Here is a 16984-nt window from a genome sequence, read left to right on the forward strand (position 1 = left end):
TTCTTTTTTAAAACATTTATTAGACCAAAAAAATTACTTTAAAAAACAATTGGAGAAATATTAATATTTGATATGATATTAATTGATAATAAATGTGATTGGAAATTAAGTATTGAGTATCGTAGTTTATAATATTATCTATCTGATTAGTTGATGAATATGTTAATAGAATCTCCATAAAAAATAATGTTATTTTTACTCTTATAAAAATAATTTTTAATTTTTGAAATTGTGAAATACAAGAGTTTCATTTAAATAATTTTTAATTACATTGTTTTAACATTTAAAATATTTCAATGTAATTTATTTTGTTAATACATTGATAAATTTTGTTTGATTTATTTAATATAAATTTAAAATTGAATTCTTAAATATATCTACAAATTATTTATATTGAATTTTATAATTATCATTATAACATTTTTTATATTAATATTTTACATTTTTTGTACATAAATAATTATAAAATCTCAGAATAAATATATCTTGTTATAAGTTAAATTATTATTTATATACAAAAACATTTATAATTTATTAAAATTATATCTAAATATGTATTTTATAATTTGCAAAACTAATATAATATGATAAGATCATTTAAATTTTTCCAATGAAAATAAGAAAATTTTATTAATTCATATTTGTAGAATTTTTTCTCAAGACTAAGTGAAATATGATTGACTATCCATTAGTTTTCAATGATTAATCTTATAATAAAATATAAAATTAATAATGAATGTAAAGATTCTATTTTCTATTCTATAGAAGGATAGAAAATAAATATGTAATGAAAAATGTTTTAAAAATACTATTATAACAATTCGTACTAATATAACAATTTCGTAAATATCTTTTTTCAGAATTATTCTATTGTTTTTGTATTTTTTTTTTTTGCCATAGAAAAATTTGCATTATACACAACAACATTGTGTAATAGATATTTAATATTAAATGCTGCATCCTTTATCATCTTTTTTACATCTCTTTTATTCGATCTCATATACGATTTAAAGATAAATAGCAAAAGACTTCTTCTAAATCTTATTTTTTGTTTATAAAAATCATTAAAAAATAAAATTTATCATATTTATACGAATAGATTTATTAAATTACATCTCATATTGATGTATATAAATATATATATTAAAAATACTTAATATAATAAATAAACTGAAATTCGTTTTTCAATATATATATTTGTATTTTTATTTTAAGAGAGACAATAAAATAATCAAAAATCACTATTTGAGTACATGAATTTTACACAGTAAGTATATAAATATAAAAAATGAAAGAAAAATAGAAATAAGTTAAAAATTAAGAAATCAACGTTATCTCTAAAGTATCATAAAAATATTTTATTATAAATAAAAACATTTTTATCTAAATATCTAGTCTGTAATTTCGCCATAAAAAAATAAAAAAATTACCTCATTTGTGGTGATGAGAATTGAAATTATATTTAATTCAATCATAAAAATTTATACAATTAACAGATTTTAAAAATAATTTCTTTAATATTTCATAAATATATATATATATATATATAATTATAATATAATAAATCTTTTAATTGTTATTAATAGTAAACAAATATATATACGAATCTCTTGAGCAGAAAAATAAAATAATTTATGTAGAACAAATATAGATAAAGAGATCAAATAGATAAATATAGGATAAAAATTTATTATCGGCATTTTGAATGTCAAAAACTTTTTTTAAGTATTTTAAAATATTCAAGAGATGGTGCTGATGGTAAATTCTTATTCTATTTCATAGATCTTATTTATCTGTTTCAATTGCGATATCTTAGAAATATTTCACTCTAATTGATTCTCTAATTTTTATAGTTATTTTTTTTTATTTATTTTGTTTTATTTTTATTATTTATTTTTCTTTATACTCATAATAGATAAGATATGGGATTATTATATATATAATTGAATACACTTTCATCATTTTTCTTTCAAAATATAATGTTTTAATTTTTAATATATAAAATATATAATAAATATAGGTATTATATTTTTGATTTTACAAAATATCTTTAAAACAATAAATCTTGCAAAATAAACCATAACAATGAGATTTAAATTATTTCAAAAAGTAGAAAATTTCGCGTTCAGTTTTTTTTAATTATATTCTTCCGATTTTAAATTGTAAATTCAAACAAAAATTTGTATTGTTAGAAATTTCGAATTTATATGGGAAAAAATAAATCAAGATAAAATATATTTATTATCTTTATCAACCGTTTCGTTTAAGCAAAACTCGAAATGTGATAAATATTAACATAATTTAAAAATCATTTAAAATTGAGATATTTGGATTTTAACTATACAAAATGCAAATCAATTGATTCAGAATTTGTTTATAATATATATAATATACATAACAATAATAATTATTACATTTTATTTTTTAAAAATGTTTAGAATGTGTAATGATTACATACTTTAATTAACTATTTTATCAATATTTACAAGAAGATTAATTTTTTAATTTTTAAATTTGATAAATGTAATATTCAATTGTAATTTGATATTTGTATTCACAAATATTTATAAATATTTATAAATAATATTTTTTATGCTATTGTTAGCAAAGATCGTAAAGTTCTATTTTTTAACCAATATACACCTGCTAATAAAATGGTACAACAAAATCCAACTAAGAATCGTAATTTCCAATGATATTTGGAAGCTTTTAAAACATTAATGATTCTAATAGATTGCTGCCTAGTATCATATTCACTACCAGAATTTTCAATAACAAAATTTGCCATTTCTGCTTTCTTTTCTAATGACATTTGTGCAGCAATTCTTAATTTTGCTTTAGCTTCTGTAAATCCTGTTCTTTCCATAAGTCGTTGTAATTGTAAATCTTCTTCACTAAAATTAAACATATATAATTTCTTTATATTAACAACTTTTATTTATTAGTTATTTATATCTTTATATAAATGAATGTCATTTTCTTTACCAAGTTACAACAATTATTTTATGTAAGTAATTTAACATATGTCCTGTTTCAAAAAGTAATGGCAACTCCATGAGTATAAATTGATGACCTTGTAAAAAATATTTAAATGCTTGCCAATATATTTTCTTATATATATATGGATGTGTTATAGCATTTAATTTTTTTCTTTTTTCTATATCGTTAAATATTAAATCTCCAAGTTTTGCTCTATCAAGTTCATCTGTATCTAAAAATATTTCTAAACCAAATTCTTTACGTATTTTATGCCAAGCTGGTTTTCCAGGTTCTACAACTAAATATAAAATATATAAATTTTTAAACAAATAAATGTATTAAAATAATTTTATAATAAAATATTATAAATATATTAAAATAATCTTATAATAAAATATATTATAAATATTTTTAAATAATAAAAGTTTTGTTTTCTTCTAACCTTTTCTTGCAATTTGATCAGCATCAATGACAGGTATGCCGAATTCTTGAAAAACAGCAGCAACACTACTTTTTCCAGTAGCTATTCCACCTGTCAAACCTACTAAAAACATTTTTCCTTGATATTTATTTTTATACTTTAATATTTATTTTTTAATAGTTAAATAAACATCGTTATTAACATTGCATTGCAAAATTTGATCTTATTTAATATAAATTATATTATAACAGTTTTCACTAAAATTGAAAGTTTTTTTTTTTGTATAATTTTAGTATAATATATATATAAAATATATATCTATATATTTTATTGAAAGGGATATGAACCAATTAAAGATGCATAAAACGAATAGAACATAAAGATATATATAATTGATTATATGTTTAATTAGAATATATTGTTTCAATTTAAATTGAAACAATTAATTTTAAAAATAATTTTTTAAAATTATTAATTTGATCATTTGTATAAATTGTATAAATAATTATACTTTTAAATAACTTTTTTTTTTAAATAAATTATTGAAAATTTTAAGTCTATATAAAAATTCGTAATTCATAGGAACCTGAAACTAGTAACATTGTCCAAACAGAATACTGAAGTGAAAGTCCAAAATCCAAACATTGTTGCCGGATTTATTTTCATTATATTTTTTTATAGTATTTTATTAGTAAAATAGTGTGTTATTGTGTAAAATATGTCAATATTTCGACTCTAGATTTGTCAATTGTCCCTAATTTCTTTAGATTTTAATTATAGTTTCATTTACATCGATTTGTCGAACAATATAAGAAGCTATAATCATGCTATAACATTACTGCGCCATTTTTAATTTTGAAAGGATATTTTGTATTATAATAAAAAAATCTGAATTAGATGATTGGATTTCATTGTATTGTTTTATTTAGTTTAACTTTAAAAAATTAAATTTTAAAAATACTTAATATTACATTATAAATAATATATTTTTATAATTTTTATGTTATTGACATATAAAATTTTTATTTTCATTTAACGAATTAAAGAAGAAGGATTTATATTGAGAAGTTATAAGATTATAAAGAAAAGATTAAAATGAATCGTCGGTTTAATAAACCTATTCGTACTTATGAAAGAAAAAAATTCAGAGAAGTAGTAATTTTAACACCAAAAATAAATAATTCAAATGATGTTAATAATAAAAATAATGCTTTGCTGAATAAAAATTCAAATGAAGAAAGTAGTGATTCTATGTATGATGATCCTTTTGAAACTACATTTGATAGACTTCTTAAAAATACGAGGTAAAAAATTTTGTAATTATTTTATTAAAATACTTAATAGAATATATTAATAAAATATCTTTATATAGAAAACTTCCACCACCAGCACCTAAAACATATAATGATACGATACTAGTAACTAGCACAGATAATGATAAATCTGAAATAAGTAATCATAAGTCTTCATTACTTGAGATGTGCAATTTTGATACAAAATTAATTTCTAATCAGAAGGTAATGCATAGAAAGCCAAAAATGCGAATTGTAAAGAAAACAATAATAAAAAAAAAAACATCTATATTACAAAATAGTGGAAAATTTAAAGTAAGTATTTACTTACTACTTATAAAATAATATTTATTATTTTATTATTTTATTATTAATTTATTATTGTTTATTATCATATATATCATTATATAAACTAAAAATATTGAAATAATTTAATAGGTATGTAAAGATGAATCTCAAAAAAAATATGAATTGCGTAAAACAAGAAATAATAAAAAAATATTATTTAAACATTTAAATGTTGATTGTTTAAGTTTTAATCTTAATGAAAGTAAAATTCCTGAAAGTAAAAAAAGCAATCAAGATAAAAGAAAAACTTCTAATAAAAAATATTTTGTAAAAAAAAAAAGAAAGAATGATAGTAATATGTCAAGAATAAAATCTTTTAATAATATAGAAATAAAACCATGTTTTGTTAATTTGGATAGATCTATTGTAACACAATGGAATAATAAGTTAAATGTAATAGAGAATAATTTAGTGAAGAAAAATGATAAATTAGATCAATATTCGATTATTAATACCAATATTGATAATTTTAAATCTAATAGTGAAAATATGACATGTTGTTCTATTAAAAAAGAACAATTAAGAGTAGATTCATATACAAAGTCATTCAATATTGAGAAAAAATATAAAGGTATATTCAGTAGTACACCAAATGGTAAACCTATTAGGCCATTTGTTCATTTGATTCCTTTATCACCAATTTCTATTGAACATTTAAAAAAAAATAAAGATTCTATAATGCTTCCAAATAATACTTTAATTAATGAAAATAATGAAGTTTCATTAGAGTCCAAATTAATAACTAATGATATATACAAAAGTATAGAAGAAAAATGTGTATTTGAAGATAAATCTAAATTATCATCTAATTTCAGTGAGTGCAATTTAAATCAATCAGAAAATGTAGACAAAAAAAAAATTAATTTATTATTTAACTATACTACTAATGAACATTATAAGCAAAAAAAAGAATCCTTAATAAAAATAGATTCAGAACAAAATATTTCAAAAAATCAAAGTAAACAAGATGAGTTAACTAAATTAATAACACAAGAATATAAAATTTCAAATATAAAAATGGATGAATATTATTTAAAATTTTCTATTGATGAAAATAACTCATGTTCTTTATTTGATAATAATGAAAGTATTCAGAATATATTACATAATTTTCCTGAAGAAAATAATGTAATAAAAACATCTAGTAATTTACTATATGATAATGATAATGAAATAAATGAAAAAAATATAAAATTAAATAATAAAATACATTCTAATTTTGTAAAATTAAATGAAAAATCAGTTTTAAATATTGATAAAGAAATAATTTTTAATGATAAAATATGGGAAGAGTTACCTACAACTTTAATCCCAGTAACTTTAGATTCATCATCTGATGATGTAGAATTTAAATTAAAAACTAAGGAAATTGAAGATAAAAATAATAGTATACTAATTGAACAAACTTTATCAAATGAAAACAATATATCAAATAAAAAATATTCTTCTATAGATGGAAATAATACATCATCATGTCATGTAGTTTTGAAACAATTGCAAGATCCCTTTAGAATTACAAGAAGAAAAAAATATTCTAAATGGGATCTTGAATTAATTGCTATAGCAAAAGATTGTAATAATAGTATTAAAGTGAAAGAAAAATCTATGAATTCAAGAAAAGAAATTAAGAATAGACAAATATCACAAAAAAAATCATCAACTTTAGAAAATATAATAGAGGAATCTAATAATAATAAATGTATAGAAATAAAGAAACCTATATATTTAAAACCAGGCAAATCTTGGGCAAGATCTTTATCAATTTTAAATAATATACAAACTGAATTTAATTTGGAAAAATTATCTGTTGGAAAAGGTAAAAGATGGAGAGATAGTGTTCAGGATATTTTGAATATGCAAACACAAGGTAATTATAAATTTTAATATGATTAAAAATGCTCAATTTATTTTATTTAATTAAAAATTATACTTTATATTAAATTTATTTTCATATATAAAGATTAATATATAATGTATATATGTATAATCATATGTATAATTAATGTATATATATGTATAAACATTTGAATGTTGTTTTTATATTTCACAAAACAAAATATTTTATTAACCTGAAACATTAATATTTTATGCTTTTTTATGATATAATATACATGGTTTATTTCATATTCTACTTCTTACATATGTATTTTATTTTTTAAGAATGTTATTTTAAAATAAATTTTTATTCCAAATATGCATTTTTATTAAAAAAAAATAAAATATATATTACTTTGTAAATATGTTGTAAATGGGTAGGTCTTTAAAGTGAAGAAACATAACAAATATTTATTTACATTATAATATTGTAATTAATTGGATTTTTTACACATAGGAATTATACAAAGTTGTATAAAAAAAAATGATAGTGATAAAGAATTACAAGTAACTAATGAAGTAATTAATAAATCTGAACATGAATTGGTTAATAAAAAGAGTAGGACCTGTGATTCTACCAATTTTGGACGTGTTTCAAGAAGGATATCAGTTCGTGTTATTCCAATTCATAAAACAGTAAAATCTATTGAAGATGCATCATTTCTTGAAGTTTATGGCATTGTTCCTGTTAAAAGTCAGAGATTTACATTATTAAATAATAGTAAGTAATATCAAATAATAATTTTATTTTATATTATGTATTATTTATATATATTTATCTATAGATCCTCGAAAATCTTCTACATGCAATTTTCAACATGATGATATTGATAGTCAAATTATTAAAGAACATGTAGTTTTAACAGCTAGAGAAGTTATTTTACAAAGATGTTCACAAAAGGATTATATATCATTTTCAACATATTTTTCAGATTTGTAAGTATGTATATATATATATATATTTTATGTGCATTCTTGCGTGTGTGCGTTTGTGTATGTGCATGCGCAAATGAAATTATTAAATTAATACATATATATAATATACATATATAATCATATAATAATTTATTTATATATTTAGATACTTAGATTACTGTCGAAAAATTGGAGAAGGTGTATATGGAGAAGTTTTTCTTTATGAACAAGAAAATAAAAAATCTGTTATAAAAATTATTCCTATAGAAGGTAATGATTATGTTAATGGAGAACCACAAAAAAAATTTCATGAAATATTATCAGAAATTGTAATTGCAATGTAATTATAACTTTGTTATTTATGATAAATGTTAATAAATATTAATTATAACATTAATATATTGATAAATTTTAGGGAATTACATAATTTGAGATTCAATGCAAGATACAATACTGATGGATTTGTAGAAGTAAAAAATATTAAATGTATAAAAGGGAAATATCCAGAAAGACTTATAGAATTGTGGAATATCTATGACGAAGAAAAACATTCGGATAATGATTGTCCATCAATGTTTAATGATGATCAGTTATACATTGTTCTTGAACTTGGACATGGTGGTCAAGATCTAGAAGCATTTGTATTTAATACTGCAGAGGAAGCTCATATTTTATTTCTACAGGTTATTTCTTAATTATTATAAAAGTTTTATATTAATATTAATCTATAATATATTTATATTAATATTTTTTAAAATATAATTATTTTCGTTTTAATAAATAACAATTTTTAATAGGCTGCATTAGCATTAGCTGTTGCAGAAAAAGCTGTTGAATTTGAACATAGAGACTTGCATTGGGGAAATATATTAATATCTCCGACAAATGAAACTTATATACATTTTAAAATTGGACAAAAAAACATCGAATTGATTAGTAAAGGTGTAAAGGTAAACAAAAATATTTTTTTTTAATTATTCCATTCTTTTTCTAATTATATAAATAAAAATATTAAATTTCTGTGTTTAGGTGTCTATTATAGATTTCACTTTATCAAGAATAAAATATCAAGGATGTAGTGTATTTAATGATCTTGCATCAGATCCTACACTTTTTTCAGCTCAGGGTGAATATCAATTTGAAATATATCGATTGATGAGAGATAAAGTTAAGTAAGTATTTAAATGTAACGTATTGGAATAATATAATTATTATATAATTGTTTAAAAATTATTTCAGAAACAATTGGCAAACATTTGAACCTTATACAAATATTTTATGGTTGCATTATACTTTAGATAAAATGATTACAGCAGTTAGGTATAGAAAAAGAAATTTAAAAACTCATAAAAATGGCATAACAAAGTTGAAAGAATTGAAAAATGAAATTTTGACATATAATAGTGCCTTTGAGTTTGTAACAAACTGTGATAAAATTGTTAATTTATTACGCATTAATCCAAAATCTGGGTAACATATGTATAAAAAAGAAAAATACACAGTTGTATATAAACAGTAAATAACAATACAATTTTTTAATATTTATGCTATAGATTCAAAATAGCTTGTTATATTAAATATAAAACTAAAATAAATATTTCATAGTATTAAAATGAAAAAAATTACAAAAATTAAAAAGAAATATGTAAATTTATATATATATATATATATAATTTAATATATATATATATATATATATATATATTAATTTTTTTTTATTTTTACAGGTTTGTTAAATTTTTTTCAAATTTTTAACAAGTTTTAAAATCTTCTTTAGATATAATTTAATTTAATTTAAAAAATACATGTTACAAAAGATTCTATGTTTTTAAAATCATTTTGTAAATAAATTCAGTCTTACTATAAGTGACAAATACGTCATAATTAATTTTGTATTTTTTATTAAAATTTATTACAAGCATTCTCATTTGATATTAAATCTTTTAAAACTATAATAATATAATTTATATGAGAACAAAATTACAGTATCAAAATTGTTATAACATTAAGATTCAGAATAAATATCTTATAAAAATATATTGTATTTTTGACAAATTTTATTTCAAAAAATTTTATTGTCAAAAGAACAAATTTTTTTAAAATATATTAACAAAATTTATCTTGAAAACTTTAATGATATTAATCTGTTGTTTTAATATATTCATGTATATTGCTCAATTTATGGTAAGCACTACATTGATTAATAAAACTCCATCTTTGTTTATCAAACTATAAAAATAAAAATATATATTAGAATAAAATAAATATAATTAAAATAAAAATTTACAAAATTAAATATACAGTGCTATCTTTTTCCATTTGTTTTTCTTTCTCATATTTATTTTCTAATTCTAGAGATTTTTCTTCACCATTAAAGTATCTGTAATAATATAATTTAATAATATTTTATGCAAATTTAATATTTTTTTTAATAAGTTACCCAAAATTGTGTTCTAAATTGAATTTATAATCTTGTGTTTGTAAAATTGGATACTTTTGAGTATCATTGAAAGATTTAAATTGCCATTGATTTTGTAAATGTGAAGTTTTCTCCTTTACAATTGATGACATCATTTTATTATACATTGATTCTTCAAAATGAAATAATTATGTTAGTATCTTATATAAATTTAAGATAGAATTATATTATTTTTTAAATATTAATTAATAATATAATATAATTAATATATAATTTTAAATATTAATTATTAATTAATATTTTATTACCTTCTTCATTCATTGATAAAATTTGAAATTTCTTTTCTGGTTCATTTAATTTTGTATAAAATTGTTCTTGAACACCATTATCAGACAAACATTGATTTACATTTTCCATGTGTATTATATTAGTGCTGTTGTTAATAATTATATTTATTCGTTCATGCAATTCCATTAATTCTTTCATATTCAATGACTAAAAATATTTAATTATTAATTAAATGTTATTATATAAAAATGTAATTACATACTAATAACCAATTTTCTGAGTCAAACACTTTTTCATTTTTTATATCATCTTCAAATTGTTTTTGTAAAATTTCAATATTTGCTTTATGTCTCTCACAAAGTGCATTTAAACTACTATCATAATTTTTCTTCATTAATATTAATTTATCTTGATATTCTTCCATTTGAGACTATGCAAAAATTATATAAATATTAAAATGAAAGTATTATAAATAAAGAATATATATAATATATATAAAATATATAGATAAATATATAGTTAAATATAATTTAGTAATTAAAATAGTATATCTTATTGTTATATTAAATAAAAATTACTTTAAGAATAGTACGAAGATCATCGTTTTCTTGCACTAAATGTTTTATGACTTCTTTAGGATGTTTTATTTCAAAATCTTTATTCTCCATTTTATTTTGATTTACATTATGTTCATTTGTAATATTTTTTTCCTTATATTTTGTATTTACATTATTATCTTGCAAAGAATCGAATCGTTCAAACGTTATATAATTATTTTTAAGCAATTCGTCTTTTATATTTACATTATTCAATAATTGTATATCAATTTCTTCTATTTCATTTTCTTTTATTTCTCGCTTTTGATCATTATATTTTTGTTTGAAATCTTCATTTATATTATCTATAGTTAGTTCTATTTCTCGATCTTGATGAATCTAAAAATAAAACAAGTATATAATTAATTAATAATAAATAAAAGATATAAGAATATATTTTACTAACTATGATATATTTATCTTGCAAATTTTTAATATTTGATGATTCTTCTAAGTTAGGTAGCTTTTTAAGATTTAATAATCTTTCATATATTTTATTAGAAAGAGCATATAATTTGTTTTTTAAATTTCCTTCTATCATTTCGTTGCGTAATCTAGTCGATAATTCAGAGATTTCATTTTTCCAATATTCCACATCTTTTTTCAAGATTTCATTTTCACGTAGAAATGCATCTAAGCTAATGTCAAGTTTTTTATTATTATTTTGATCACTTATAAGTTGACTTCTTAAGTTATTGAGTTCAATTTTTAATTTCTTTTCATTTTTATCCAATTTCGTTAGATTCTCTTGCATTGTATATATAATATTAATTTTATCATTTTGTTCAGTTAAGGATATAATTGTTAGATTCATTTCCATAAGTTTATGTTCCATATCTTTTACTTTTTCATTTAATAACTTATTTTCATTTTCCAACTTCAAAATTTCACAGTGCTTCCCTTCCATTGTATTTTCATATTCAGCAACTTTTTGTGATAAAATATTATCAGTTTTATCAATATTACTTTTCAAACTAATTATAGTTTTATCCTTTGTAGATATAATCATATTAGCTTGAATATTATTTTTTTTTAATTCATTATTTTCAAGTTGTAAATCAATTAATCTACAAATATGTCAAGAATTAAAATATAATTAAATAAAATTAAATAAAAATTTAACTAATGAAAAAAATATTGTTTATAATTAAATACTTTTATAAAACAAAATAAATAATACCTTTTTTCTATTTCTTTAATTTTATTTTCCAAAACTGTATTTAAATTTTTAGTTTCAAGAAATTCATGAACTTTCTGGGATAAATTTTTAATTTGTTTGTTTTTCATTATTAATTGTTTCTTGCTTTGTTGACATTCTTTTGATAATCTATTTTTTATATTTTCTAGATTTTTATTCTCTTTTTTTAATGTATTACAATCTTTATTATATATGGACAACTCATTTTTAAATATTTCAACTTGTCCTTCTAATTTCAATATAAGATCATCTTTTTTATTAAGATCTATAATCATTTTTGATAACTGTTCTTTAATATTATTTTCAAATTTTTCTTCTTTTAAGCAATCACCTTCTCCTCTTTGTTGTTGAGCCATTTCCTTCTTTAATTGAGCTATTTCTACATCTTTCCTTCTTAATTCTTTTTGTTGTTCTCCTATTCTTTCAATTATTTGTATATGTCGATCTCCAGCACCTTAATAAATTATTTTTTGACATTAATTATTATAAATATATTTGATATTTATTTATAATTAAATTTATCATTTTTAAATATTTCTAAGTAAATAAATAAAATATATTATAGGTATATATATTTAATACATATATTTTATTTATTTATATTATATATTTATATATTTTATTTATTTACATTTAAATAACTAAATAATGCAATATAATTATTTAATATAATTACCTTGAAGAATTGTACTTATTTTATTAATACACGATTTCAAATATGTTTCAATTGCTCGATTAATTTTTTCATCACATAAATGTTTTTTTTCCGTATATAAAATTTCATTTAATAACTGATATAAAATTTCTTCAATAAATTCATTTATCTTATTTTGTATCTGTAATAAATCACTAGGAAGTTCTTTAATATAAGAATTATATTTTATTTGTTCTTCTTTATGTTGATTATATAAATCAGAAATTACTTGCTTCTTCGAGATTATATCTAAAAAAAAAAAAAAAAAATTGATATATTAATGTATATTAATAATAATTTTGTAAAAATACAAACCAACAACTTAAATTACCTTGAGACATATTAATAGCTGATTGTGTATCTTTAAGTATTTCGTAAAAATAATAAGTTTGTTTAATCATTACAGGACGTTCAATTTCTACATATATTTGTAATTTTTGTGTAAGAGAACGTAATTTTATAATAAAATGCGTAAAATATTTAATGATCTCTTTTTCTATCTTATCTATATTATCATTTCTGCTCAATTTAATCATATAATTATCATATTCCTATTAAAAGATATATTATTTATTTTAAGAAAAATATTTTAAACGAATGAAAAATATTACCTTTTGGAATTCATGAGAATCGAAATTATTTATTGTTTCATTTAATAAATTTGTATTATTAAATGAATTATTAGGTGAACTAGTGTCTAATTCTAATTCACTTGAATTATTTTCATTTTGTCTTACATCAAATAAAACTATGTTGTCCTTAACTAAAATATATGAGTTTGATAATACTGATTTTCAACATAATATATAATATATATATATAAATTTTAAAGAATATTACTTATATTTTTTGAATCCTCTTTAGAATCATCAAAAAATTCTTCACAAATTATATTTTTTAAATTTTGATTGGAATAATTTTGTTGTTTATTATTTTTTATATAATGTTCTAAATCTCCTATTTGTTGTAAATAATTCTGTCTTTCTATTTTGTAACTTTGAAATCTTGTCATAATAATGTTTATATTGTATAATATATTATTTGCTTCTTCACCGATGTCCAAGTTACATTTTGTACAACTACAAACTTCTTCACAAACATCATTAAGCTCTTCTAAATTGTTTAAAATGTATTTTATATTATTGAAAAAATCACTAATATCTTGTTTCATAGAAACTAATTGCTCTTGATATTGAGAAATTTTAATATCTTTATTTTGAATTTCAGTTTTTAAAATCTCCATTGTATCATTTGTCTCCATCTAATAATTAGAATTAAAAAACATAAAAATATGAAATATTATAATTATAAATTAATAAAACATTTAATACACATAATAAAAATAATATACTTGTTCATTATATTTAATAGATAATTCTTTAATCACTTTTAATAATTGATTTAATTTTTCTTCTTGATCTGTTAATAAACAATGCTGCTCATAATTTTGTTTTTTAAGTTCATCTCTTTCTTTTAATACATTTTTTAATTGTTCTAAAGATTCATTATAATTTTTTGCTAATTCTTCCATGTCTTGTACTTTTTTCTATGATATAGAAAAAATAAATAATATTTTTTTTGAAAATTTTAATTTTAAATATAAATAATAACTAACTAAAAGTGACTCTTTTTCTAATCGTAATGTTATCGTTTCTTTAATACATAATTGAAGCTTTTCAATTTCTTGAGAATATAAATAACAACTTTCACATTTCTCATTTAAATCTTGTTTGAGTTGTTCCATTAAGCATTTATAACCATGGAGCTAGAAAAAAAAAGATAATATTTATTATCTTTTTTTTATTATATAATTATATATATTATATTAATAAAAATTATATTACTTTTTGCTTCAAATCTTCTATTTCATAATTACGCTCATGATCTAATTTGAACAATTTTTCATGTAATATCTGTATAATAATTATTAAATATTAATTGGCTTAAATATTTTTATGCAACATATTTTAAAATTAATCTGTACGATTATATTATATACTTGCTTTAAGGTTCTCTTGTTGAGTGTGTATAAAACTTTCCTTTTCTTTTAATAAAATCTCCAAATGTTTATTCATATCACGTAATTCTTCTAATTCAGCATCTCTTACCTGAAAAAAATAAAAATATAAATTGTTATATAATTATAGACTTGTACATTATACTTATAAACTTATATATCATACACAAAGTTCATTTTTCAAGACAATGATTTCAGAATCTTTTTGAATGATAATTCCTTTGTGAATACTATTATGTCGATCAAAATCAGATTCTGTCCCTATTTCAGTATCAGATTCTGTTGGACTTTCAATATCTTGTGAGCTATCACTACAGGATGCATCACATTCAAAACTTTGTTCCTCATGATTATTTGTTTGCGTACTACTTTTGTCTAGATCTACTACACTGTTATCCTCATCACTAGATTTGGATGTGAATGACGTTTGTGACATTGTCTAAATAATATAATATTTATATAAATATATTATTAAAATAATAAAGAGTACAATTAGATTGGGAATTAGATCCATACAGATACTGTTATAGTTTTATTTAAATATTTATCAACTTGATCATTGATTTGTACTTCTACATCACGTGTTTCTTTTTCTACCTATAAATAGATATTAAATTTATTAAAATGATATTAATAATAATATGAAAAATTTGATTGATATAATCTAATTACTTGTAAAGCTACATCAACATATTCTATCCAGGATGATGTCTTTTCACTGTATTCTGCAAATTAAGATGAAATTAAATTAAGATTAAATTAAAATGAAGAAAATTAAAAATTTTATAAATACTTTTATTTATATTGTTTTACCTGAAATAGGAAATGATTTCAAAATAGATCTACATGATGATATTAAATTATAATTTTTCAAAGATGAATCAAATGCTGTTAAAGAATATAATTGATTATGGTTTGTTATAGTTGATGCATTTTGTTTATTCTGTAAATTTCTCTCACAAGGTATATGAATTGATAAATATGAATTTGAATGAATCACAGGACCTGATTTACTCATATTAAAAAATGCATCTTTTAACAATCCTGTTGTATAATTGTTTTTCTGTGATTTTACTTTTGAAATATAATTCTAAAAAATAAGTAATAAGAGATTGCATAATTTTGTATTATTGCATAGTTTTGTATTATATATAATATATTTGTATTATATAATAGTATAATATAAAATATATTTACTAAATTTCTTAATTCTTCTTCTTGTTCAGGAGTAAGTCTAAGACTCTTATATTTTTTAAGTTCTCTTTTAACTGCTTGAAGTTTATTTTGAGTTTCTGAATTGAGTTGAATAATATTATCAATGACTACATTAAATGGTATTATTTTTCCTATCTACAAAAAAAAATAGTTAGAAATTTTCATTTTAAATGTTATTATTTACTTAAGTACATACTGATGAATCATGTTCATTGAGTTCACGAAAATAACGTGAATTTTCTAAAGAATTCGGACTCCAAGCTCTAATATCCGAACAAGAATCATGTAATTTTAATCGACCTTCTAAACGTTTCTTCGGTAAAACATAATCACCGTATATCAAAGGTGTTCCAGAGTTATGTTTACTAGTTAAAAAAATTCGGGGTCCATGTTCTACATAAGACATATTTACTTTCTTTTTCTTTATTCAGTATCAGTTTATATATTAATTACTACTATTAACATAATTGATGAAATCTATATAAAATTCTTCTTTTAAAAATACAATTTATAAAATAAATTGCATTATTTATTTGATTGTTTTTATTTACATACTATAGTAACTACTAAGAAACAAAACCTAAAATAATATAAATGGTGATCAACATAAAATTCATAATAAATTTTTTATTTTATAAATAATCATTAGAAAGAATTGTATTACATTTATCATAATTTTTTGCTTCTACTAAAATAATATAATCTATAAAATCTATAATATATAATA

The 16984-nt window shown here is 19.2% G+C and overlaps 4 protein-coding genes across 5 annotated transcripts; 1 reads left to right on the top strand and 3 right to left on the bottom strand.

Annotated features, from left to right (window-relative positions):
- Positions 1-2358: 2358 nt before the first annotated feature.
- On the bottom strand, positions 2359-4125 carry LOC107999675 (dephospho-CoA kinase). Its single transcript, XM_017059653.3, has 4 exons — positions 3987-4125; positions 3422-3520; positions 2986-3277; positions 2359-2894 (listed from the first exon to the last, which is right to left on the bottom strand). The coding sequence occupies exons 1-4, from the start codon at positions 4000-4002 to the stop codon at positions 2591-2593; spliced, it is 711 nt and encodes a 236-aa protein (XP_016915142.1). The 5' UTR covers positions 4003-4125; the 3' UTR covers positions 2359-2590.
- Positions 4126-4161: 36 nt separating this feature from the next.
- On the top strand, positions 4162-9350 carry LOC107999672 (protein PFF0380w). The gene is made up of 10 exons (XM_017059650.2): positions 4162-4704; positions 4773-5007; positions 5131-6907; positions 7373-7636; positions 7701-7851; positions 7997-8170; positions 8246-8513; positions 8628-8780; positions 8860-9002; positions 9070-9350. Exons 1-10 carry the CDS (start codon positions 4496-4498, stop codon positions 9302-9304), a joined length of 3609 nt encoding a protein of 1202 aa, XP_016915139.1. The 5' UTR covers positions 4162-4495; the 3' UTR covers positions 9305-9350.
- A 364-nt stretch (positions 9351-9714) lies between these two features.
- LOC133666338 (spindle assembly abnormal protein 7-like) lies at positions 9715-14515 on the bottom strand. Of its 2 annotated transcripts, XM_062076750.1 has the most exons (12): positions 14377-14515; positions 13637-14286; positions 13357-13576; positions 13008-13274; positions 12314-12785; positions 11540-12200; positions 11116-11472; positions 10800-10967; positions 10558-10744; positions 10271-10421; positions 10132-10210; positions 9715-10059 (listed from the first exon to the last, which is right to left on the bottom strand). In XM_062076750.1, the coding sequence occupies exons 3-12, from the start codon at positions 13559-13561 to the stop codon at positions 9970-9972; spliced, it is 2637 nt and encodes an 878-aa protein (XP_061932734.1). In that variant the 5' UTR covers positions 13562-13576; positions 13637-14286; positions 14377-14515; the 3' UTR covers positions 9715-9969. The 2 variants fall into 2 exon arrangements, with proteins under 2 accessions (XP_061932734.1, XP_061932735.1); XM_062076751.1 differs by lacking the exon at positions 10132-10210.
- On the bottom strand, positions 14350-16942 carry LOC107999629 (uncharacterized). Its single transcript, XM_028667599.2, has 10 exons — positions 16454-16942; positions 16240-16392; positions 15856-16132; positions 15715-15767; positions 15559-15639; positions 15209-15481; positions 15029-15133; positions 14870-14938; positions 14641-14790; positions 14350-14571 (listed from the first exon to the last, which is right to left on the bottom strand). The coding sequence occupies exons 1-10, from the start codon at positions 16661-16663 to the stop codon at positions 14350-14352; spliced, it is 1593 nt and encodes a 530-aa protein (XP_028523400.2). The 5' UTR covers positions 16664-16942.
- Positions 16943-16984: the final 42 nt, after the last annotated feature.

Source organism: Apis cerana, linkage group LG6, assembly GCF_029169275.1.
Source record: "Apis cerana isolate GH-2021 linkage group LG6, AcerK_1.0, whole genome shotgun sequence".
Taxonomy (NCBI): domain Eukaryota; kingdom Metazoa; phylum Arthropoda; class Insecta; order Hymenoptera; family Apidae; genus Apis; species Apis cerana.

What these genes read in the sequence shown, in the direction of transcription:
- LOC107999629 (XM_028667599.2), bottom strand. Translation starts at nt 16,663, where the DNA reads ATGTCTTATGTAGAACATGGACCCCGAATTTTTTTAACTAGTAAACAT. An exon ending in TCAATGAACATGATTCATCA is followed by an intron (nt 16,393 to 16,453) that starts GTATGTACTTAA and finishes TTTTTTTTGTAG; the next exon opens with ATAGGAAAAATAATACCATT. An exon ending in GAAATCATTTCCTATTTCAG is followed by an intron (nt 15,768 to 15,855) that starts GTAAAACAATAT and finishes CTTAATTTGCAG; the next exon opens with AATACAGTGAAAAGACATCA.
- LOC107999675 (XM_017059653.3), bottom strand. An exon ending in TGATCAAATTGCAAGAAAAG is followed by an intron (nt 3,278 to 3,421) that starts GTTAGAAGAAAA and finishes TTTTATATTTAG; the next exon opens with TTGTAGAACCTGGAAAACCA. An exon ending in AAAATAATTGTTGTAACTTG is followed by an intron (nt 2,895 to 2,985) that starts GTAAAGAAAATG and finishes GTTTAATTTTAG; the next exon opens with TGAAGAAGATTTACAATTAC.
- LOC133666338 (XM_062076750.1), bottom strand. Translation starts at nt 13,561, where the DNA reads ATGATTAAATTGAGCAGAAATGATAATATAGATAAGATAGAAAAAGAG. An exon ending in TGCAAGATAAATATATCATA is followed by an intron (nt 11,473 to 11,539) that starts GTTAGTAAAATA and finishes TTTTATTTTTAG; the next exon opens with ATTCATCAAGATCGAGAAAT. An exon ending in TTTATCAATGAATGAAGAAG is followed by an intron (nt 10,422 to 10,557) that starts GTAATAAAATAT and finishes TTCATTTTGAAG; the next exon opens with AATCAATGTATAATAAAATG.
- LOC107999672 (XM_017059650.2), top strand. Translation starts at nt 4,496, where the DNA reads ATGAATCGTCGGTTTAATAAACCTATTCGTACTTATGAAAGAAAAAAA. An exon ending in AGACTTCTTAAAAATACGAG is followed by an intron (nt 4,705 to 4,772) that starts GTAAAAAATTTT and finishes ATCTTTATATAG; the next exon opens with AAAACTTCCACCACCAGCAC. An exon ending in TCAGAAATTGTAATTGCAAT is followed by an intron (nt 8,171 to 8,245) that starts GTAATTATAACT and finishes GATAAATTTTAG; the next exon opens with GGAATTACATAATTTGAGAT.